We start from the raw sequence: 25,079 nt of genomic DNA, 5'->3' as shown, positions 1-25,079 counted from the left end.
CAATTAAATAAATTACCTAAATTAAATACAATTAAATAAATTAAATACAATTAGCTAAATTACAAAAAAACACTAAACTACAGAAAATAAAAAACAAATTACAAGATATTTAAACTAATTACACCTAATCTAATAGCCCTATCAAAATAAAAAAGCCCCCCCCCCCAAATAAAAAAATTAGATTTGATATAGTGATTTTTAAATGTCATTGTCAGTTCAACTCTATTCCAGTAGCAATTTGCCTTGTCAGTTTTGTGCAACGAATCACGCAGTGACCATCAGCTGTTCACCCTTGAGTTCCATTAAGTTGGCTACTTAAGGGTGAACACCGGATATCCCTTAGGTCTATGATTAAGGCTAAATTATCCAGCCGAAATGCGCAAGACCGACTGGCAGCCGACGGTCACAGCGTTTTCATTATTTTTGGTTTTTACTCATTTTTACCCCCATTTTTTCGAATAAGTGTGTTGTTTTGAGATAAATAATAAAGTTCACCTTTTTTTTATATCTACCGGAGCTCACTGGGTTTCTTTGCCGTTTACCTAATCTAATAGCCCTATCAAAATAAAAAAGCCCCCCCCCAATAAAAAAAAATCCTAGCCTAAACTAAACTACCAATAGCCCTTAAAAGGGCCTTTTGCGGGGCATTGCCCCAAAGAAATCAGCTCTTTTACCTGTAAAAAAAAAAATACAAACAACCCCCCAATAGTAAAACCCGCCACCCACACAACCAACCCCCCAAATAAAACCCTAACTAAAAAAACCTAAGCTCCCCATTGCCCTAAAAAGGGCATTTGGATGGGCATTGCCCTTAAAAGGGTATTTAGCTCTATTGCGACCCAAAGCCCTAACCTAAAAATAAAACCCACCCAATAAACCCTTAAAAAAAACCTAACACTAACCCCTGAAGATCCACTTACAGTTTTGAAGATCCGACATCCATCCTCAATGAAGCCGGGAGAAGTCCTCAACGAAGCCGGGAGAAGTCTTCATCCAAGCCGGGAGAAGTGGTACTCCAGACGGGCAGAAGTCTTCATCCAGATGGCATCTTCTATCTTCATCCATCCGGCACGGAGCATCCTCTTCGAACGAAGTCTTCTTCCCGAATGAAGACTCCTTTAAGTGACGTCATCCAAGATGGCGTCCCTTAGATTCCGATTGGAACAGCCAATAGAATGCAAGCTCAATCCTATTGGCTGATTGCATCAGCCAATAAGATTTTTTCAACCTTAATTCCGATTGGCTGATAGAATTCTATCAGCCAATCGGAATCTAAGGGACGCCATCTTGGATGACGTCACTTAAAGGAACCTTCATTCGTTGGGTAGTCGTCGGAAGAGGATGCTCCGCGTCGGATGTCTTGAAGATGGACCCCCTCCGCGCCGGATGGATGAAGATAGAAGATGCCATCTGGATGAAGACTTCTGCCCGTCTGGAGGACCACTTCTCCCGGCTTCATTGAGGATGGATGTCGGATCTTCAAAACTGTAAGTGGATCTTCAGGGGTTAGTGTTAGGTTTTTTTAAGGGTTTATTGGGTGGGTTTTATTTTTAGGTTAGGGCTTTGGCCGGCAATAGAGCTAAATGCCCTTTTAAGGGCAATGCCCATCCAAATGCCCTTTTCAGGGCAATGGGGAGCTTAGGTTTTTTTAGTTAGGGTTTTATTTGGGGGGTTAGTTGTATGGGTAGTGGGTTTTACGGTTGGGGTGTTGTTTGTATTATTTTTTTTTACAGGTAAAAGAGCTGATTTCTTTGGGGCAATTGCCCGCAAAAGGCCCTTTTAAGGGCTATTGGTAGTTTAGGCCAGGGTTTTTTTTATTTTTGGGGGGGCTTTTTTATTTTGATAGGGCTATTAGATTAGGTGTAATTAGTAATTAAATATCTAGTAATTTGTTTTTTATTTTCTGTAATTTAGTGGGGGGTTTTTGTAATTTAGCTAATTGTATTTAATTTATTTAATTGTATTTAATTTAGGTAATTTATTTAATTGTAGTTTAGTGTTAGGTGTTAGTGTAACTTAGGTTAGGTTTTATTTTACAGGTAAATTTGTATTTATTTTAGCTAGGTAGTTAGTAAATAGTTAACTATTTAGTAACTATTCTACCTAGTTAAAATAAATAGAAACTTGCCTGTAAAATAAAAATAAACCCTAAGCTAGATACAATGTAACTATTAGTTATATTGTAGCTAGCTTAGGGTTTATTTTACAGGTAAGTATTTATTTTTAAATATGAATTATTTAGTTATTATTAGTAAGTTTTATTTAGATTTATTTTAATTATATTTAATGTGGGCTGCAGGGGCTGAACCCTTGCCCCCTGTCACGGATACCAGACAGCTAAGGCTACCCCCCACCCCCTACAATCTCACCCCTGTTGTTTCTCAGTGGTTTTGGGCTCCTCAAAGCAACCACAATCTCTGGAGACTGTTTGTTTGCTTTGTGTTGGCTTGTTTTTGTGTTCAGAGAAGAGTTGGTTTATGACCAGGAAAACCCTCCTAGGCTGGCCGTGCTCCTGGAACTCCCGGTCGGCCGCATCACAATGGACACCTGCCTAACCCCTCTCAGGCTGGCCAGGCTCCTGGAACTCCCGGCCGGCCACAGGACAGCAGAACATCCGTTAACTTTACCCCTGGTCGCTCCAGCAGCCCTTTGCCCCAGAGCTCCGCTCTTTTGGGGATTGGTAGCCCCTAGGGAGGGGAGCTCCTTTGCGAACTGGGGGTTTTGGACACCCATAACCCCATAACTTCAACGGACTGTAACTCCGGTTCCTGGCTGATTTTTGAACTGTGGCATCTGGGGACCGAGAGCTTTAAAATGACACCCTGGAAGTGCCGCCGCTCCCCCGGGATCACCCTAAAACTACTACCCCTTTGTCCTGGGATTCTGTGTGATTGTGGCTGCTATGGAGGTGCCGGTCAGTCTGGAGGGGCGGGAATGGTGGGAAAATTGTGGGATTGTCTTTTGTGTTATCAAGATGAGCTGTGTTTTACAATAAAATCAGTTCTTGTTTGACCTGAATGCTAGTCTTTCTAGTTATTTGGGTGGGCTCCAGCTAAAATCACTTTCCTGGGCTACATAGCCACTTGTTCCAGGCAGAGGAAGGACCCGGTCGATGGCGCTACCCAGTCGGGGTAGCAGGGTATCTGTCACATTTAAGTTAGAGGATGTTAGGGTTAGACTTAGATTTAGGGGTTAATAAATTTAGTATAATGGCAGCGACGTTGGGGCGGCAGATTAGGGGTTAATAAATGTTGGTAGGTGGCGGGGATGTTAGGGGTTAATAAATGTAGGTAGGTGGCGGCGATGTTAGGGGTGGCAGATTAGGGGTTAATAATATTTAACTAGTGTTTGCGAGGCAGGAGTGCAGCAGTTTAGGGGTTAATATGTTTATTATAGTGGCGGCGATGTCCTGAGCGGCAGATTAGGGGTTAATAAGTATAATGCAGGTGTCGGCGATGTCGGGGGCGGCAGATTAGGGGTTAATAAGTGTAAGATTAGGGGTGTTTAGACTCGGGGTTCATGTTAGGGTGTTAGGTGTAAACATACATTTTGTTTCCCTATAGGAATCAATAGTGCTTCGTTACTGAGATTTACGCTGCTTTATTGCAGGTGTTAGACTTTTTTTCAGCCAGCTCTCCCCATTGATGTCTATGGGGAAATCGTGCACGAGCACATATAACCAGCTCACCGCTGACTTAAGCAGTGCTGGTATTGAAGTGCGGTATGGAGCTCAATTTTGCTCTAAGCTCACTTCTTGCCTTTTAACGCTGGGTTCGTAAAAACCTGTAATACCAGCGCTGTAGGAAAGTGAGCGGTGAGAATAACGTGCAAGTTAGCAACGCACCCCTCATAACGCAAAATTTGTAATCTGTCCGTAAGATTTATATATATGTATATGTATATGTGTATATATATATATATATATATATATAGAGATAGATAGATAGATAGATAGATAGATAGATATATAGTGAAGATTGGATTAGCCGTATTAGATCAGTAGATAAGATGCTCAAATACCAGAGTATTGCAGTATGCAGTGATACCTTTTTTATTAGACTAACATAATATTTCAAAGACAAACGTTCAAGAGTTTTCTTCCCTTCCTCAGGTCTGAAGCAATACTGATCAATCTGATGTAGTTAAAGGGACAGTTTACTCAAAAATGTTCTCCCCTTTAATTTGTTCCCAATGATCCACTTTACCTGCTGGAGTGTATTAAATTGTTTATAAGTATTTCCATTGTCCTTACATTGGCATTTGAAATAGTTTATTTAGCCTGTGGTATCCCCACCCATCCTTAAAGGACTAGTAAACACAGTAGATTTGCATAATCAACAAATGCAAGATAACAAGACAATACTATAGCATTTACTCTGTATTTCAAATGAGTAGTAGATTCTTTTCTAACAAATTCCAAAGTTATGTCTATTTCCACTCCCCCTGTACCATATGATAGCAACCAGCCAATCACAAATGCATATACGTATAGTCTGTGAATTCTTGCACATTCTCAGTAGGAACTGGTGACTCAAGAAGTGTAAATATAAAAGACTGTGCACATTTTTTTTAATGGAAGTAAATTGGAAAGTTGTTTAAAATTACATGCTGTATCTGAATCATGAAAATTTTATTTGACCTGAGTGTCCCTTTAAAGTTTTTGGCCTTGAGGCCAAGCTGTGTAAACACAGCAAGCAGAAGAAATTACACTCCCAGTGGGTTATAGAAGAGATAAGGTAATAAAAACAAAATTTATGCTTACCTGATAAATTTCTTTCTTTTGCAATGTACCGAGTCCATGGATTCATCCTAACTTGTGGGATATTGTCCTTCCTGACAGGAAGTAGCAAAGAGAGCACCACAGCAGAGCTGTCTATATAGCTCCCCACTTAACTCCACCCCCCAATCATTCGATCAAAGTCCAAGGAAGAAAAGGAGAAACTATAAGGTGCAGAGGTGACTGAAGTTTACATAAAAACTGCTATCTGTCTTGAATAGACAGGGCGGGCCGTGGACCCGGTACATCGCAAAAGAAAGAAATTTTTCAGGTAAGCATAAATTTTGTTTTCTTTTGCAAGATGTATCGAGTCCACGGATTCATCCTAACTTGTGGGATACCAATACCAAAGCTTTAGGACACGGATGAAGGGAGGGACAAGACAGGAACCTAAACGGAAGGCACCACTGCTTGCAAAACCTTTCTCCCAAAAACAGCCTCCGAAGAAGCAAAAGTATCAAATTTGTAAAATTTGTAAAAGGTATGAATCGAAGACCAAGTCGCAGCCTTACAAATCTGTTCAACAGAAGCATCATTTTTAAAAGCCCATGTGGAAGCCACCGCTCTAGTGGAGTGAGCTGTAATTCTTTCAGGAGGCTGCTGTCCAGCAGTCTCATAAGCCAAACGGATGATGCTTTTCAGCCAAAAGGAAAGAGAGGTAGCCGTAGCCTTTTGACCTCTACGCTTTCAGCATAGACAACAAAGAAGATGATTGGCGAAAATCTTTGGTTGCCTGCAAATAAAACTTCAAGGCACGAACCACGTCCAAGTTGTGCAACAAACGTTCCTTCTTAGAAGAAGGATTAGAGCACAGAGAAGGAACAACAATTTCCTGATTGATATTCCTGTTAGAAACAACCTTAGGGAGGAACCCAGGTTTGGTACGCAAAACCACCTTATCAGCATGGAAAACAAGATAAGGCGAGTCACATTGTAATGGAGATAGTTCAGAAACTCTTCGAGCTGAAGAGATAGCAACTAGAAACAGAACTTTCCAAGATAGAAGCTTAATATCTATGGAATGCATGGGTTCAAACGGAACGCCCTGAAGAACTTTAAGAACTAAATTTAGACTCCATGGCGTAGCAACAGGTTTAAACACAGGCTTAATTCTAACTAAAGCCTGACAAAAAACCCGAACGTCTGGGACATCTGCCAGACGCTTGTGCAACAGAATAGACAAAGCAGATATCTGTCCCTTTAAGGAACTAGCGGACAATCCTTTCTCCAATCCTTCTTGGAGAAAAGACAAAATCCTAGGAATCCTGATCTTACTCCATGAGTAGCCTTTGGATTCGCACCAAAAAAGACATTTACGCCATATCTTATAATAGATCTTCCTGGTGACAGGCTTTCGAGCCTGAATCAAGGTATCTATGACCGACTCAGAGAAACTCCGCTTTGATAAAATCAAGCGTTCAATCTCCAAGCAGTCAGTTGCAGAGAAATTAGATTTGGATGCTTGAATGGACCTTGAACCAAAAGGTCCCGTCTCAGTGGCAGAGTCCATGGTGGCAGAGATGACATATCCACCAGGTCTGCATACCAAGTCCTGTGTGGCCACGCAGGCACTATCAAAATCACTGTTACGGTTACCCTTAGTCTCGCTGAGAGATGGACCGCTTAGTAGCCTGGATTCCTATTGCTGAAGAGGGGAGAAACTGCTTTCCATAGTATTCTATATGAGTCTCGCAAATGTAGAATAATCCCCCTTAGCTGTAGTACAGCTAGGATACCCTTCTGCCCACAAAAACGAGTCAACGCTGCGATTGAGGGACAACCAAGACTGAGGACTGGGATGCCCAGCCTGCTTTTTATTTAGGTTACATGCACACAGGGCACTCCCAGGGGGGGAAGCATAAAATCCCCCATCACACATTTAGACAAAGCCCTTGGACAGGCCACCGCAGATAACAAGTACACACAAGAAAACAATTGAGTCCTTCTTATCACCTAGCAGTGAATGCTTATCACAAACTTAATTACAGTACACAATATGCTAGGAAACCTGCCTCAGAAAATAGTTTTCTCAAAACTGAACAGAGTTAACCCTTTATGAAATGATACTTGTTACAGTTTTCTTGGAGCCCTTCTTAGGCGCTGGCTTGGCTGGTTCAGGCATTGCTGCTGGGAAATAAGTTTCTTCACAACAAAATAACTAATGCTTCTGTAACAGTGCTCCCTTTCTGTGGAACACTCTGGCAGACACGGTCTGACCCCTTTTCGGGGCAGACTAAGGCTGTCCAGACCGCTGGTTATGCGGGGCTGAGGTCGGTTTGTCTGGACAACCCGTCGGCGTTGCCATTCTGTTTCCCAGGTCTGTAAGTAATGGTGAAATTGAAGGGTTGCAACGATAAACTCCAACGTAATAGCCTGCCATTATCTCCAGAGACCCGGTTCAGCCACACCAACGGGTTATGGTCGGTGACCAGAGTGAACTCCTGCCCATATAAATAGGGAGTCAATTTCTTTAATGCCCACACCAAAGCCAAACACTCCTTTTCGACCGCTGCATAGCTGACTTCGCGGGGCAGGAGCTTCCGGCTGATGTAGGCAACTGGATGCTCCCCTCCATCTTCGCCTACTTGGCTGAGGACGGCTCCCAGCCCGAACATGGAAGCATCTGTGTGGACGATAAAACGTTTGTTAAGGGCTGGAGCCGCCAAGACAGGAGCGTTAATTAGAGCATTTTTGAGAGCCTGGAAAGCCGTTTCACAGTGGGGAGACCACAGGACCTGTCGAGGTAAGTTCTTCTTGGTCAAGTCAGTCAGGGGTTTGGCAAGTGTGCTGTAGTCTGGTACGAACCGTCTATAGTACCCTGCCGTGCCCAGGAAGGCTAGGACCTGAGTCTTAGTGATGGGGGTGGGCCAATTGGCGACAGCTTCTATCTTGGCCGGCTCTGGTCGCTGCTTTCCACACCCCACCCGGTGACCCAGGTACTGTACCTCGGCCATCCCAAAGTGGCATTTTTCTGGCTTCAGAGTCAGGCCAGCAGCCCGGATCTGATCCAGAACCATTCCTATGTGAGCTAAGTGGTCCTCCCATGACTCACTGTGGATCGCTATGTCGTCCAGGTAGGCGCAAGCAAAACTCTGGAAGCCATCCAGGAGCCTATCCACCAAGCGCTGGAATGTAGCTGGGGCATTCTTCATCCCAAACGGCATTACCCTAAACTGATATAAGCCGAATGGGGTGACGAATGCCGACTTGGGGATAGCCTCCGGGGCCAGGGGAATCTGCCAGTAACCTTTGCAGAGGTCAATAGTGGTCAGGTAATTTCCCCTGGCTATACGATCGAGTAGCTCGTCTACCCTGGGCATAGGGTAAGCGTCCGTCACGGTCTTTTCATTGAGCCTCCGATAGTCTACGCAGAACCGGGTGGTCCCATCTTTCTTGGGCACCAAGACAACTGGGGAGGCCCAGGGACTATCGGAGGGCTCAATTACCCCGAGTTGGAGCATCTCATCGATCTCCTTCTTCATTCCTATCCTAACTGCTTCGGGGATTCGGTACGGAGCCTGGCGCAAGGGAGCTTGTCCCGGAGTATCTACCTGGTGGGTGGTTAAAGTAGTGTACCCTGGCTTCGGGGAGAAGGTGAGGTGTTTGGACTGTAGGAGTTGGTTGAGCTGCTCCCTTTCAGTGGGGCTAAGTCGGTCTCCTATCTGAACCTGAGCCACTATACCTGTGGGGAGACTCTTTTCTAATAGGTCTGGAATGGGTAGACTGTCGGGGCCTTCCTGAGGGGAACAACATACGGCCGTCACGTTCTCTGGTCGCTCAAAATATTCCTTGAGCATGTTTACATGGAATGTCTTTCTAAGATTGTTGTCGTGGCAGCTAGCTATCACATAAGTGGTGTCTCCCCTTTTCTCTACGATCTGGTAGGGGCCCTGCCAGGACGCCTGCAATTTGTCTGTCTTCACCGGCTTAAGTACTAACACCTTTTGTCCTATGGTAAAGATTCTCTTTCGGGCCCCCCGATCGTACCATACTTTCTGTCTTCTCTGGGCCGACTGGAGATTAGCCCGCACGGATTTGGCTAATTGCTCCATTCGGTCCCTGAGTTCCAGCACGTATGGCACAATGGGGACACCGTCAGTCTCCATCTCTCCCTCCCAGTGCTCCCGGATCAGGTTTAGGGGTCCCCGTACCTTTCTTCCGTAGAGCAACTCGAAGGGAGAGAACCCTGTCGTTTCCTGGGGCACCTCCCGATAAGCAAAAAGGAGGTGCGGCAGGAAGCGTTCCCAGTCTCGGTATTCCTGAGTGAACGTCTTGAGCATTTGCTTGAGGGTCCCATTGAACCTCTCACACAGCCCGTTCGTCTGGGGGTGGTATGGGGAGCTCAGGAGGGACTTAATTTTGCAAACCTGCCAGAGTTGTTGGGTCAATTCAGCCGTAAATTGGGTGCCTCGGTCGGATAGGATTTCTTTTGGAAATCCTACCCGGGAGAACACCTGTACTAGTGCATTCGCTACCGTATCCGCTTGTATGTTGGATAGGGCGACAGCCTCTGGGTACCTGGTAGCGTAGTCCACTACGGTAAGAATGTAGCGCTTACCGGAGGGACTAGGGGTAGCCAGTGGTCCCACTAGGTCAATAGCAACCCGGCTGAAGGGTTCCTCTACAATGGGCATATTTACTAGATGGGCTTTAGGGTGATCGCCTCGCCTTCCTACTCGTTGACACACATCGCAGGTGTTACAGTAAGTTCTAACGTCGGCGTGTACCCCTGGCCAAAAGAACGTGTGAGTAATGCGGTGTAGGGTACGGGTTACAGCTAGGTGGCCTGCTAAGGGGATGTCATGGCCTATCTTGAGGATTTCTTGACGGTATTTGTGGGGCACTACCAGCTGTCGCCTACGCTGTCCCCTTTTCTCTGTCCAGCGGTATAGTTTCCCTTTTTCCCATAAGAATGTTTCATTATCTGCCCCGCCCCCTCCGGTCTCTGCTCGTTCCCGGTACTTTTGTAAGGTCGGGTCAGTCTTAGACTCTGTCTCGAAAGCATCTGGGGTGTCCCAGGGTATGGGGCCTAACATGTCAGGCAATGTCGGGGTAGGTCTTACCTGTGTCTCCCGCACTGGTGAGAGTTCTCGCTCCGTCCGGGCTTGGGCCCGTGTAGTCACTGGGTCCGCCTCGTTGTTGCATACTGGAGCATAGGCAGAAGTCATGGGGCCCAAATCATTGCCCAGTAGTACTTCGGCAGGTAAATTATCCATTATGCCCACGTTCACAGCCCCCTTTCCCGCTCCCCAATCAAGATGCACTTTAGCTGTTGGAATTTTGTACACATCCCCCCCCGCCACTCTAACGGCCACAGTCTGTCCAGATCGCTTGTGCTCCGGCACCAAATGACTCTGTACCAGCGTGATAGTAGCCCCTGTGTCTCTCAATCCCTCGGTAGATCGCCCCTCGAGCCATACCTTCTGCCGATGGTGCTGGCGGTTATCTGAGGCAGCATATACAGGGTCCGCCTCGTGAAGCGGCCCCAAATATTCCTCCATAGGGGCCTCTTGGTTAACACAGAGGGTCCGGGCCGGACGATATGCCCCAGAGGGGTAATTGTAATTCCTGGGTGTCTGGTGCGTATTAAGGGGGCAGCTAGCCATGAAATGCCCTGGTTGCTTGCATCGGTGGCAAGTCGGTCTGGGACGCTCAGAGCTGTTATTGGGTGGTCCTGAGTGTCGGGCGGGCCCTGCGGGCACCGGGGCTCGGAATTCAGCACGAGGGGGTGCACGGTAAACCTCTCTGGGTTCGTGAAGACGGGAGTCATAATGTTCATCGGCCAATTTGGCTGCTTCTTCTAAGGTAGAAGGTCGCCTGTCTCGCAGCCATTCCTTCCCTTGCTGTTCCATGCCATTATAAAAATGTTCTAAGAGAAACAATTGTAAAATTTCCTCACCAGTCACCGCTTTACTTCCGCTCATCCAGTGATTTGCCGCTCTCCGCATTCGGTGCGCCCATTCCATATGGGTATCGTTAGGCTTCTTTTTCGTGCCCCGAAACTGTCGGCGATACGCGTCCGGAGTTACTGCGTACCGTCGCAACAGTGTCTCCTTAACTAGCTCATACTGTGTCACTTCCTCAGCACCCAGAGTACGAAAGGCTTCCAGGGCTCGCCCGGATAGTTTCCCAGACAATATCGTGGGCCACTCCCTGTTGGGAATCTGGTGCAGGGCACATTGCCTTTCAAAGTCCGCCAAATATTCATCAATCCCTGTCTCGCTCTCTAGGAAGGGTCGAAATGCCGCATAGGGTATCTTGGGCCTCCCAGCATTTTCGACAGGGATGATTACCTGCGGGGCTTCAGCATTGCGGTGTGCGTTCGCTAGGTTGAGTTCGTGGGCTCGAGTCTCTCGTATATCCTTGTCCGCTTCCGCCATCAACTGCTGTACCAATTCCATGGAGGGGTTCGGCCCGTACAGTGAGAGCCTCTCCCGAACAATCCTGGTTTTTTCGTCACTAATCGTGGTCGGTGTTTCCGCCATTGTGAAGCTCTGATCCAGTTCGGTCAATTCTGCGATCAGCTCTCTCCTCGGCCGGTTGCTGGCGTACCCCCCTCTGCTTTCAAGTAAATCCTTTAGGGTTGTACGCTTCAATTTTTCGTAAGCGCTCTCCATCCGTTCTGTACCTCTCCTAGGAAATCCAGGAAAAATCCCACCGCTGCCGCCAAATGTTACGGTTACCCTTAGTCTCGCTGAGAGATGGACCGCTTAGTAGCCTGGATTCCTATTGCTGAAGAGGGGAGAAACTGCTTTCCATAGTATTCTATATGAGTCTCGCAAATGTAGAATAATCCCCCTTAGCTGTAGTACAGCTAGGATACCCTTCTGCCCACAAAAACGAGTCAACGCTGCGATTGAGGGACAACCAAGACTGAGGACTGGGATGCCCAGCCTGCTTTTTATTTAGGTTACATGCACACAGGGCACTCCCAGGGGGGGAAGCATAAAATCCCCCATCACACATTTAGACAAAGCCCTTGGACAGGCCACCGCAGATAACAAGTACACACAAGAAAACAATTGAGTCCTTCTTATCACCTAGCAGTGAATGCTTATCACAAACTTAATTACAGTACACAATATGCTAGGAAACCTGCCTCAGAAAATAGTTTTCTCAAAACTGAACAGAGTTAACCCTTTATGAAATGATACTTGTTACAGTTTTCTTGGAGCCCTTCTTAGGCGCTGGCTTGGCTGGTTCAGGCATTGCTGCTGGGAAATAAGTTTCTTCACAACAAAATAACTAATGCTTCTGTAACAATCACCAAAGCTCTCTCCTGTTTGATTCTGGCAATCAGCCGCAGAAGGAGAGGGAATGGTGGAAACACATAAGCCAGGTTGAACGACCAGGGTACTGCTAGAGCATCTATCAGTACTGCCTGAGGATCCCTTGACCTGGATCCATAACGAGGAAGTTTGGCGTTCTGACGAGACGCCATCATATCCAATTCTGGTGTGCCCCATAGCTGAACCAGTTGAGCAAACACCTCCGGATGGAGCTCCCACGCCCCTGGATGAAAAGTCTGATGACTTAGAAAATCTGCCTCCCAGTTCTCCACCCCTGGGATATAGATCGCTGATAGATGGCAAGAGTGAGAATCTGCCCATCGGATTATCCTGGAAACTTCTATCATCGCCAAGGAACTCCTTGTTCCCCCCTGATGATTGATATAAGCTACAGTCGTGATGTTGTCTGACTGAAACCTGATGAATCCGGCCGAAGCCAGCTGAGGCCATGCCTGAAGAGCATTGAATATCGCTCTTAATTCCAGAATAATTATCGGTAGGAGGGATTTCAGGGAATTCCAGACTGCACCCCAGCCCAGTAGGCTGGCGTCCGTCGTCACAATAACCCACGCTGGCCTGCGGAAACACATTCCCCTGGACAGGTGATCCTGTGACAACCACCAAAGAAGAGTCTCTGGTCTCTTGATCCAGATTTATCTGAGGATATAAATCTGCATAATCCCCATTCCACGTTTTGAGCATGCATAGTTGCAGTGGTCTGAGATGCAAGCGAGCAAACGGAACTATGTCCATTGCCGCTACCATAAGTCCGATTACCTCCATACACTGAGCCACTGATGGCCAAGGAATGGAATGAAGAGCTCGGCAGGTGGTTAAAATCTTTGATTTCCTGACCTCCGTCAGAAATATTTTCATGTCCACTGAATCTATCAGAGTTCCCAGGAATGGAACTCTTGTGAGAGGAATAAGAGAACTCTTTTTCACGTTCACCTTCCACCCATGAGATCTTAGAAAGGCCAACACTAAGTCCGTGTGAGACTTGGCAAGTTGGAAAGTCGACGCTTGAATTAAGATGTCGTCTAGATAAGGCGCCACTGCTATTCCCCTCGGCCTTAGGACCGCCAGAAGGGACCGTAGCACCTTTGTGAAGATTATTGGCGCCATGGCCAACCCGAAGGGAAGAGCCACAAACTGGTAATGCCTGTCCAGAAAGGCAAACCTGAGGAACTGGTGATGATCTTTGTGGATAGGAATGTGTAGATAAGCATCCTTTAGATCCATGGTAGTCATATATTGACCCTCCTGGATCATTGGTAAAATAGTCTGAATGGTCTCCATCTTGAAGGATGGAACTCTTAGGAATTGGTTTAGGATCTTGAGATCTAGAATTGGTCTGAAGGTTCCCTCTTTTTTGGGAACCACAAACAGATTGGAGTAGAAACCTTGCCCCTGTTCTGTTTTCGGAACTGGGCAGATCACTCCCATGGTAAAAAGGTCTTCTACACAGCGTAAGAACGCCTCCCTTTTTGTCTGGTTTACAGACAATTGAGAAAGATGGAATCTCCCCCTTGGAGGAGAATCTTTGAAATCTAGGAGATACCCCTGGGTTACAATTTCTATGGCCCAGGATTCCTGAACGTCTCTTGCCCAGGCCTGAGCAAAGAGAGAAAGTCTGCCCCCTTCTTGATCCGGTCCCGGATCGGGGGCTACCCCTTCATGCTGTCTTAGTGGCAGCAGCAGTCTTTTTGGCCTGTTTACCCTTGTTCAAAGCCTGGTTAGGTCTCCAGGTTGGCTTGGATTGAGCAAAGTTCCCCTCTTGCTTTGCAGCAGGGGAAGAGGAAGTGGGACCACCCTTGAAGTTTCGAAAGGAACGAAAATTATTTTGTTTGGTCCTTGTCTTATTTGACTTATCTTGAGGGAGGGCATGACCCTTCCCTCCAGTGATGTCTGAAATGATCTCTTTCAGTTCAGGCCCGAATAGGGTCTTACCTTTGAAAGGGATGGTCAAAAGCTTAGATTTAGATGACACATCAGCTGACCAGGACTTAAGCCATAACGCTCTTCGCGCTAAAATGGCAAAACCTGAATTCTTTGCCGCTAACTTAGCAAGATGAAAAGCGGCGTCTGTAATAAAAGAATTAGCCAACTTAAGGGCCTTAATTCTGTCCAAAATATCATCTAGTGGGGTCTCCATCTGAAGAGCCTCTTCTAGAGCCTCAAACTAAAAAGCAGCTGCAGTGGTTACCGGAACAATGCACGCTATAGGTTGAAGAAGAAAACCCTGATGAACAAAAATTTTCTTTAGGAGACCCTCTAACTTTTTATCCATAGGATCAATGAAAGCACAACTGTCTTCAATAGGTATAGTTGTACGCTTAGCCAGAGTAGAAATAGCTCCCTCCACCTTAGGGACCGTCTGCCATGAGTCCTTTATGGTGTCAGAAATGGGGAACATTTTCTTAAAAACAGGAGGGGGAGCGAACGGAATACCTGGTCTATCCCACTCCTTAGTAACAATGTCCGAAATCCTCTTAGGGCCCGGAAACACATCAGTGTAAACAGGAACCTCTAAATATTAGTCCATTTTACACAATTTGTCTGGAACGACAATAGGGTCACAATCATCCAGAGTAGCTAAAACCTCCCTGAGCAATAAACGGAGGTGCTCTAGCTTAAATTTAAATGCCGTCATATCTGAATCTGTCTGAGGGAACATCTTTCCTGAATCAGAAATCTCTCCCTCAGACAGCAAATCCCTCATCCCTACCTCAGAACATTGTGAGGGAATATCGGATACGGCTACTAAAGCGTCAGAAGGCTCAGCATTTGTTCTTAACCCAGAGCTACTGCGCTTCCTTTGCAACCCTGGCAGTTTAGATAAAACCTCTGTGAGGGTAGTATTCATAACTGAAGCCATATCTTGCAAGGTGAAAGAATTAGACGCACTAGAAGTACTTGGCGTCGCTTGTGCGGGTGTAACTGGTTGTGACACTTGGGGAGAACTAGATGGCGAAACCTGATTGCCTTCTGTCTGAGAATCATTTAATGCCAAATTCTTATAAGTCAAAATATGCTGTTTGCAATTTATAGACATATCAGTACAATTGGGACACATTCTTAGAGGGGGTTCCACAATGGCTTCTAAACAAATTGAACAATGAGTTTCCTCAGTGTCAGACATGTTTAACAGGCTAGTAATGAAGCAAGCACGCTTGGAAAACACTTTATTTAATGAAAAAAACACAATTTGCAAAAACGGTACTGTACCTTTAAGAGAAAAAAAGGCATACACAAACTGCAAAACAGGTTAAAATTGCTTCAAAACTTCCGAAATTTTAACAGTGTACCCACTAAGCTTTAGAAGGATTGCACCACAAGTAAAAAAGCTATAGACCCCCAAATGAAAAAAACGGATTGATAATTGTCTAAAACCGGTTAAAAACCCCTAACGCACCTTGCCACAGCTCTGCTGTGGCCCTACCTGCCCTTAGGAAGCGATAATATGGGGTTTAAAGCTTCAATTAGTCCCTCAGAAGACTATCAGGACCTCAGGAGAAGTTGCTTGCTGCTTGTAAATGTAGGCCCCGCCCACCTCACTCGATGTTGCTGGGGCCTACACAAAACTAACAAACCCTGCCTGAAAGCCATGTGGGTTATAAACAACCCCAAAGAACCCTCAAGCAAATGTCCCATAAAACAGAAAACTTTACTCCCAGACACAAAAACGTTTGTCCCAAATTCACATAACAAACTGAGTGCCCACAAAAAATTAACCCTTTATGCAAGCTAGTAAAAACCTCTGATAACACTAGGATTGCTGCTTACCCTTCCCCTAATGGGGACACTGTCAGCCTTTCTGAGTTAACACAGTCTCTGCAGAAAATATGACTGAACATACCTCATTGCTGTATAGCAAGAAACCGTTCCTCACACTGAAGTTTTCCTGTACTCCTCAGCTCATGTGGGAACAGCAGTGGACCTTAGTTACAAATGCTAAGATCATCATCCTCCAGGCAGAAATCTTCATCTATGTCCTGCCTGAGAGTAAATAGTACAACACTGGTACCATTTAAAAATAACTGAAGATAAAATAAAATTAACAGTTTAACACCTCTTCTCTTTACCCTTCCTGCTTAGAGCCAGCAAAGAGAATGACTGGGGGGTGGGGTTAAGGGGGGAGCTATATAGACAGCTCTGCTGTGGTGCTCTCTTTGCTACTTCCTGTCAGGAAGGACAATATCCCACAAATTAGGATGAATCCATGGACTCGGTACATCTTGCAAAAGAAATGTTAATTTTCCATTGTTCTCTCCAAGTATTGGTGATTGGTATATGGACAGATATAAGATAAAGAAGCATGTATAAGTACACAGTGTGATACAGTAATGACATCTGATTATACCTACAGATATAAGATAAAGACACATGTATATGTACACAATGTGATAAAGTAATGACATCTGATTATACCTACAGATATAAGATAAAGACACATGTATATGTACACAATGTGATAAAGTAATGAGATCTGATTATACCTACAAGTTCAACCCATTTTATTAGGTTGTGGCTTCAAAACACAAAATCAGCTAATTCATATACACAAATAAGCCTTAAAAAGCAAATCTCATACATTTTATACTCTGCAGCTGGTAAAAAAAGTAATTGGAAACACATTAAGGGAAAAACTAATAGTATACTGCCCCTTTAAACACTAAACACAACAGATGGAAGGGAGGTAGGGGGGTGAGAGGGGTGTCATAAATAGCAGAGGATGTGTCTGAAGTAGAATATAGCTTAGAATAGCTAGAAAGAGTAAATAAACAAAGGAGAGTAAATAGGCAAGTTAAGAGGAAAACCAAAAGGAAAAAAGGGGGGGCAAGAGAACCGCAGAGCATGGCATGCACGAATATAGCTACAATTATGAATGAGAAACAAATGGATATAATAAAGGTGAAACGAGAATGTAGAGAAAAAGAAACCAATATAAAACAATAAGATGAGAGCTTATAGAAAGTTGTAGTAGTGTGTGATAAAACCAGAGTCTACATTAAGTCCTTTATTTCTGGTGTTGAAATGTGTGCTCATTTTCATCTCAAACGTCTTTGAAATTCCCTTTAAGAACTTTATTCCTGAGGTTTTGGATGGAGTGACCAGTCTGGGTGAAGTGATGACCCACAGGGGTACAATATTCACACACTACCAGAACTTTTTATAATCTCTCATCTTATTGTTTTATATTGGTTTCTTTTTCTCTACATTCTTATTTCACCTTTATTATATCCATTTGTTTTCATTGATAATTGTAGCTATATTCGTGCATGCCATGCTCTGCAGTTTTCTTGGCCCTCCCCTTTTTTCCTTTTGTTTTTCCTCTCAACTTGCTTATTTACTCTTTCTGGCTATTTTCAGCTATATTCTCATTCAGACACATCCTCTGCTATTTATGACACCCCTCTCACCCACCTACCTCCCTTCCATCTGTTGTGTTTAGTGTTTTACTACATCAGATTGATCAGTATTGCTTCAGACCTGAGGAAGGGAGGAAAACTCACAAAAGTTTGTCTTTGAAATATTATGTTAGTCCAATAAAAAAGGTATCACTGCATACTGCATTACTCTGGTATTTGAGCATTATATATATATATATATATATATATATATATATATATATATATATATATATATATATATATATATTAGGGTTGCACCGATACTAGTATCGGTATCGGTGCCGATACCAAGTATTTGCATGAGTACTTGTACTTGTGCAAATGCACCGATACTTAAACCAATACCTCCAATTCCTAGCCATACGCCATCTTGTGGCGTTTTTCAAACTGCATGTTCCCATTTCATTTTAAGCTGGAGTGGAGACTTAAAGGGCCATAATACCCAAATGTTTAAACACTTGAAAGTGATGCAGCATAGCTGTAAAAAGCTGATTAGAAAATATCACCTGAACATCTCTATGTAAAAAAGAAAGATATTTTACCTCAAAAGTTCCTCAGTAGCCACCTCCCATTGTAAAGGATTTCTAAGCAGCATATCAGTATGTCTGTCCCGGGACAACTGAAAGGATGAGCTTCGTGCACTCTCATATTATTTCACCAATCAGGTAAAGGAAGCTTACTATGAAATCTCATGAGAGTTAAGTCAAATCTCATGAGATCACAGTAAGAGTTCATGACCTCAGCACTGCTGATGCTGATTGGCTGCTGTTCATTTCTTCATTTTTTTAATTTTTTTACCTGCAGCTGGGAGCAGCTGAGTATAACTTTTTACACAGAACTTACTCTGCTGAGCTGAGGAAATTTTGAGGTAAAATATCTTCCTTTTTTACATAGAGATGTTCAGGGGATATTTTCCTGTCAGCTTTTTACAGTTATACTGCATCAGTTTCAAGTGATTTAGCATATGAGTATTATGTCCCTTTAACTAAAAATTGTTCACTTCTGTTCTGCCAATACAAATTGCTGTTATTTGTATTATTGTACGTCAGAGCAGTGCTCCAAAAGCTGCTAATTTACAGCTGTAAGCCTACCTGGAAGAGATCACTGTACCTCATTCAGACAAACCCCTGAAGTACTGGGCAGTTAATAAACTGAGATTTAATGGCCCAACAATATCTTTCTGACCCATGCAGTAGTGTGAAAAGGTAAAGGCTGTTCAGCTTAGCGTCAAAAGTCCTTACTGATAGCAGAAACAGACTTATAGCTGAACATGCAGAGATGCTTCTGTTCCTTAATAAGAACTTACTGATAGCAGAAACAGACTTATAGCTGAACATGCAGAGATGCTTCTGTTCCTTAATAAGAACTTACTGATAGCAGAAACAGACTTATAGCTGATCATGCAGAGATGCTTCTGTTCCTTAATAAGAACTTACTGATAGCAGAAACAGACTTATAGCTGATCATGCAGAGATGCTTCTGTTCCTTAATAAGAACTTACTGATAGCAGAAACAGACTTATAGCTGATCATGCAGAGATGCTTCTGTTTATTAATAAGAACTTACTGATAGCAGAAACAGACTTATAGCTGATCATGCAGAGATGCTTCTGTTCCTTAATAAGAACTTACTGATAGCAGAAACAGACTTATAGCTGAACATGCAGAGATGCTTCTGTTCCTTAATAAGAACTTACTGATAGCAGAAACAGACTTATAGCTGATCATGCAGAGATGCTTCTGTTCCTTAATAAGAACTTACTGATAGCAGAAACAGACTTATAGCTGATCATGCAGAGATGCTTCTGTTCCTTAATGAGAACTTACTGATAGCAGAAACAGACTTATAGCTGAACATGCAGAGATGCTTCTGTTCCTTAATAAGAATTACTGATAGCAGAAACAGACTTATAGCTGAACATGCAGAGATGCTTCTGTTCCTTAATAAGAACTTACTGATAGCAGAAACAGACTTATAGCTGATCATGCAGAGATGCTTCTGTTCCTTAATAAGAACTTACTGATAGCAGAAACAGACTTATAGCTGATCATGCAGAGATGCTTCTGTTCCTTAATAAGAACTTACTGATAGCAGAAACAGACTTATAGCTGATCATGCAGAGATGCTTCTGTTTATTAATAAGAACTTACTGATAGCAGAAACAGACTTATAGCTGATCATGCAGAGATGCTTCTGTTCCTTAATAAGAACTTACTGATAGCAGAAACAGACTTATAGCTGAACATGCAGAGATGCTTCTGTTCCTTAATAAGAACTTACTGATAGCAGAAACAGACTTATAGCTGATCATGCAGAGATGCTTCTGTTCCTTAATAAGAACTTACTGATAGCAGAAACAGACTTATAGCTGATCATGCAGAGATGCTTCTGTTCCTTAATGAGAACTTACTGATAGCAGAAACAGACTTATAGCTGAACATGCAGAGATGCCTCTGTTTATTAATAAGAACTTACTGATAGCAGAAACAGACTTATAGCTGATCATGCAGAGATGCTTCTGTTCCTTAATAAGAACTTACTGATAGCAGAAACAGACTTATAGCTGAACATGCAGAGATGCTTCTGTTCCTTAATAAGAACTTACTGATAGCAGAAACAGACTTATAGCTGATCATGCAGAGATGCTTCTGTTCCTTAATAAGAACTTACTGATAGCAGAAACAGACTTATAGCTGATCATGCAGAGATGCTTCTGTTCCTTAATGAGAACTTACTGATAGCAGAAACAGACTTATAGCTGAACATGCAGAGATGCCTCTGTTTATTAATAAGAACTTACTGATAGCAGAAACAGACTTATAGCTGATCATGCAGAGATGCTTCTGTTCCTTAATAAGAACTTGCCACTAACTTTTGAAAAATTATTCTAATTGATAGATTGCCTGTTATACTGCTAGTTCTCATCCTAAACAATTGTGCTCAAAACATACTGTACAATGAGGAACATCCTTAGCCAGGGCTGGACTGGGAATAAAAAGCAGCCCTGGAAAAATATGAAGACCAGCTCTATTTTCTGTTGAGTCAGTAGAATGCAAATGCCCCAATTTTTTCAAAGGGGATTACTGGGTACTCCTTCCCCAATATTATTTTCACAATTAAATTACATAACTTTTTATTAAGTACAAATGTCAGATTGATGAGTTATATAGGCACCCTACAACCCAATTGCATCCAGTAATCACCCCTTTAAATTGTAGCTTCCCAGCCCCAGCTGTTGCAGATGTTATTTGTTGTTATTAATATATATTATTGTAATATTTTTATTTATAAACATGTTCTGTGAACTTTGTGACAACAAGCACATAAAACTGTTTAATTATTTCAAAATGTCTTGAGTTACAGTTCATAATTATAAAGAAGCGATCTTAAATCATTAGTCTGTATTGTGCTTGGTAAACTGTCATGACATTAAAAAAAAGGATCGTTAATTGGTATCGGTGAGTATTTGAAAAAAAATTATCAGTACTTGTACTCGGTCTTAAAAAAGTGGTATCGGTGCAACCCTAATATATATATTTTTATATAATCCAATTAGCACGTGTTCCAGCACTCCAGCTTCAACTAATAATGAAGCACCTGGGTGCAATCCTCAATGGATTGTAGATAAGAGCTAGGAAAGGGAGGGCACTCTCAGGATTTATATACATCAAAGTTAGTTTATTGTTTATAACAACAACGTTAGAAAGTCATAAGGATAGGTCGACGTTTCGGCTTACATAGAAGCCTTCATCAAGACAGATGAACAACTCACAATGGCGACTAGCAGCCGCACACAACACCACCGGCAAAAACAGAATTCTGTTTTGCCGGTGGTGTTGTGAGCGGCTGCTAGTCGCCATTGTGAGTTGTTCATCTGTCTTGATGAAGGCTTCTATGTAAGCCGAAACGTCGACCTATCCTTATGACTTTCTAACGTTGTTGTTATAAACAATAAACTAACTTTGATGTATATAAATCCTGAGAGTGCCCTCCCTTTCCTAGCTCTTATATTTATATATATATATGTGTGCAATAAAGGGTTGAGAGTCTAAGGATGTGAGCGATTAGGTCTGAGGTAGGAGCCAAAAAGGGAAGCTGTGTCGGCGCCTCTCCCAACACAAACCTGAGTCTGCAGACCAGGCTGCTCGCTCTCAGGTGCAAATAACAACAAAGAGAAGATTCCTTGATACACGGTTCCCAGACCATATGAAATGTCCATTGAATTTGGCACTACACATGCACTGATACTCCACGTTACATGTAATAATTCATACCTTTATTGGTGGCGTTACAAACAAACACTCTGCATGCATATGCGTGGTGACTACCAGGAGACACAGGTGTAGGTGGAGTGTGACGTCAACTGACGCGTTTCACGCCCTTCTGGCGCTTTGTCAAACACACACATTTTATATATATATATATATATATATATATATATATATATACACACACACCATGCATATATTAAATAAAGAAATTAATGTCAAAGGAACATAATGCAGCTATACATATTTAAGGAGAAATACAACTCCCAGGCTCCAGCTTCTACTGAGCATGTGCAAAAGTAGACAATGTACAGGGAGTGCAGAATTATTAGGCAAGTTGTATTTTTGAGGATTAATTTTATTATTGAACAACAACCATGTTCTCAATGAACCCAAAAAAATCATTAATATCAAAGCTGAATAGTTTTGGAAGTAGTTTTTAGTTTGTTTTTAGTTATAGCTATTTTAGGGGGATATCTGTGTGTGCAGGTGACTATTACTGTGCATAATTATTAGGCAACTTAACAAAAAACAAATATATACCCATTTCAATTATTTATTTTTACCAGTGAAACCAATATAACATCTCAACATTCACAAATATACATTTCTGACATTCAAAAACAAAACAAAAACAAATCAGTGACCAATATAGCCACCTTTCTTTGCAAGGACACTCAAAAGCCTGCCATCCATGGATTCTGTCAGTGTTTTGATCTGTTCACCATCAACATTGCGTGCAGCAGCAACCACAGCCTCCCAGACACTGTTCAGAGAGGTGTACTGTTTTCCCTCCTTGTAAATCTCACATTTGATGATGGACCACAGGTTCTCAATGGGGTTCAGATCAGGTGAACAAGGAGGCCATGTCATTAGATTTTCTTCTTTTATACCCTTTCTTGCCAGCCACGCTGTGGAATACTTGGACGCGTGTGATGGAGCATTTTCCTGCATGAAAATCATGTTTTTTCTTGAAGGATGCAGACTTCTTCCTGTACCACTGCTTGAAGAAGGTGTCTTCCAGAAACTGGCAGTAGGACTGGGAGTTGAGCTTGACTCCATCCTCAACCCGAAAAGGCCCCACAAGCTCATCTTTGATGATACCAGCCCAAACCAGTACTCCACCTCCACCTTGCTGGCGTCTGAGTCGGACTGGAGCTCTCTGCCCTTTACCAATCCAGCCACGGGCCCATCCATCTGGCCCATCAAGACTCACTCTCATTTCATCAGTCCATAAAACCTTAGAAAAATCAGTCTTGAGATATTTCTTGGCCCAGTCTTGACGTTTCAGCTTGTGTGTCTTGTTTAGTGGTGGTCGTCTTTCAGCCTTTCTTACCTTGGCCGTGTCTCTGAGTATTGCACACCTTGTGCTTTTGGGCACTCCAGTGATGTTGCAGCTCTGAAATATGGCCAAACTGGTGGCAAGTGGCATCTTGGCAGCTGCACGCTTGACTTTTCTCAGTTCATGGGCAGTTATTTTGCGCCTTGGTTTTTCCACACGCTTCTTGCGACCCTGTTTACTATTTTGAATGAAACGCTTGATTGTTCGATGATCACGCTTCAGAAGCTTTGCAATTTTAAGAGTGCTGCATCACTCTGCAAGATATCTCACTATTTTTGACTTTTCTGAGCCTGTCAAGTCCTTCTTTTGACCCATTTTGCCAAAGGAAAGGAAGTTGCCTAATAATTATGCACACCTGATATAGGGTGTTGATGTCATTAGACCACACCCCTTCTCATTACAGAGATGCACATCACCTAATATGCTTAATTGGTAGTAGGCTTTCGAGCCTATACAGCTTGGAGTAAGACAACATGCATAAAGAGGATGATGTGGTCAAAATTCTAATTTGCCTAATAATTCTACACTCCCTGTATACGTGTATGCATTTTGTGATTGGCTGATGACTGTCACGTGATAAAAGGGGCAGGGAAAATTGGATTAACTTTGAAATTTGTTAAAAAAATAGTCTACTGCTCATTTCAAACTCAAATACTATTGTATTGTCTTTTTATTGTGCCGGTTAATACATTCTGCTGTATTTAGTGGTTCTTTCATTCAATAATCTACAGGACACTCACCCACACAAGTGTCTGAGTCGATTACCACCATCTCAATATCCATTTGGTTCTCTCCTGAGTAGACATTGTCTGTGTCAATGCCTGATAATTCCCAAACAACAGATTTAATTAAAGGGACATGCATGTGTAAAAAGGAGCTGCTTTAATATATTATTGTAACTATTATAATACTATTGCTCTAATGCATAAAACTATGTCTGTAACCCTGTAAAGGGATTAAGCTCATAGTTAAAGTCAGCTGCAGAGCTGCAACACATTACTGGGAGCTACTGTAGCTGGTGATCAGTGGCTACACACATATGACGCTTGTCATTGTGTTTAGCTAGCTCACAGTAACTACCACTCGCTGCTGCAGAGGATATGTACATAAACTTTTTAACAAAGTATTCCAAGAGAACAAAATACATAGGATAATAGAAGTGAATGTAAAAGTGTTTTAAACTCACATGCTCTATCAGAAGCATGAATGTTTATTTTTGACTTTTCTATCCCTTTAAGAAATGAGATATATTTATTGAGTATATAATGTGACTGTTCTAGTTTTCATGGAATTATTTTTTATTAGTTTAATAAACTTACAGTGAGAAAAAGGAACAATAAAAATCTAATCAAATAGATTCATGAATTGTTTTACATTAAAGGGACAGTCTAGTCAAAATGATTCAGATAGGGCATGTAATTTTAAACAACTTTCCAGTTTACTTTTATCATCAAATCTGCTTTATTCTCTTGGTATTCTTTGTTGAAAGCTAAACCTAGGTAGACTCATAGGCTAATTTCTAAGCCCTTGAAGGCCGACTCTTATCTCAGTGCATTTTGACAGTTTTTCACAGCTAAACAGCGCTGGTTCATGTGCCATATAAATAACATTGTGCTCAATCTCGTGGAGTTACTTATGAGTCAGCACTGAATGGCAAAATGTCTGTATGATTTATCCAATCCAATTATGCTTAATTTTGGCTTTATTGTCCCTTTAATAATATAGAACAAGGGAAAGGAAGCACGGGGCATGTGTTTTGTATTTCACAACTTATATAACAACTATCAACGATTTTCTGTAACTCAGCTACAAATGCATCATAGGTCCAGCTGTTTATGGATGTAGGTATACTCACCTGAACCAATGTCCTCGCAATCTTCCTGTTTTATACATTTAATAGGACCGTTTAATCCAAGATCCTTAGTGAGTTCAGCATTCACTACATCATCTGCATAATCGTCACCTGTACAAACCACACAACAATAATTA

At 42.8% G+C, this 25,079-nt stretch overlaps 1 protein-coding gene across 3 annotated transcripts in view; it reads right to left on the bottom strand.

Annotated features, from left to right (window-relative positions):
- LOC128667162 (zinc finger protein 615) overlaps nt 1-25,079 on the bottom strand; it is an 87,827-nt gene that overhangs the window by 41,998 nt on the left and 20,750 nt on the right. For 2 of the 3 annotated variants that reach the window (XM_053722094.1, XM_053722092.1), the window contains exons 7-8: nt 24,946-25,053; nt 23,831-23,911 (exon numbers count right to left, since the gene is read on the bottom strand). In XM_053722094.1, coding sequence (XP_053578069.1) covers nt 23,831-23,911; nt 24,946-25,053 — 189 coding nt within the window. The remainder of the gene's footprint in view (nt 1-23,830; nt 23,912-24,945; nt 25,054-25,079) is intronic. The other variant, XM_053722093.1, reaches the window with a different exon arrangement.

The sequence above is a fragment of the Bombina bombina genome, chromosome 7, assembly GCF_027579735.1.
Source record: "Bombina bombina isolate aBomBom1 chromosome 7, aBomBom1.pri, whole genome shotgun sequence".
Taxonomy (NCBI): Eukaryota; Metazoa; Chordata; class Amphibia; order Anura; family Bombinatoridae; genus Bombina; species Bombina bombina.
The sequence above is the reverse complement of the archived record's forward strand: the minus strand, read 5'-3'. Positions and strand labels throughout refer to the sequence as shown.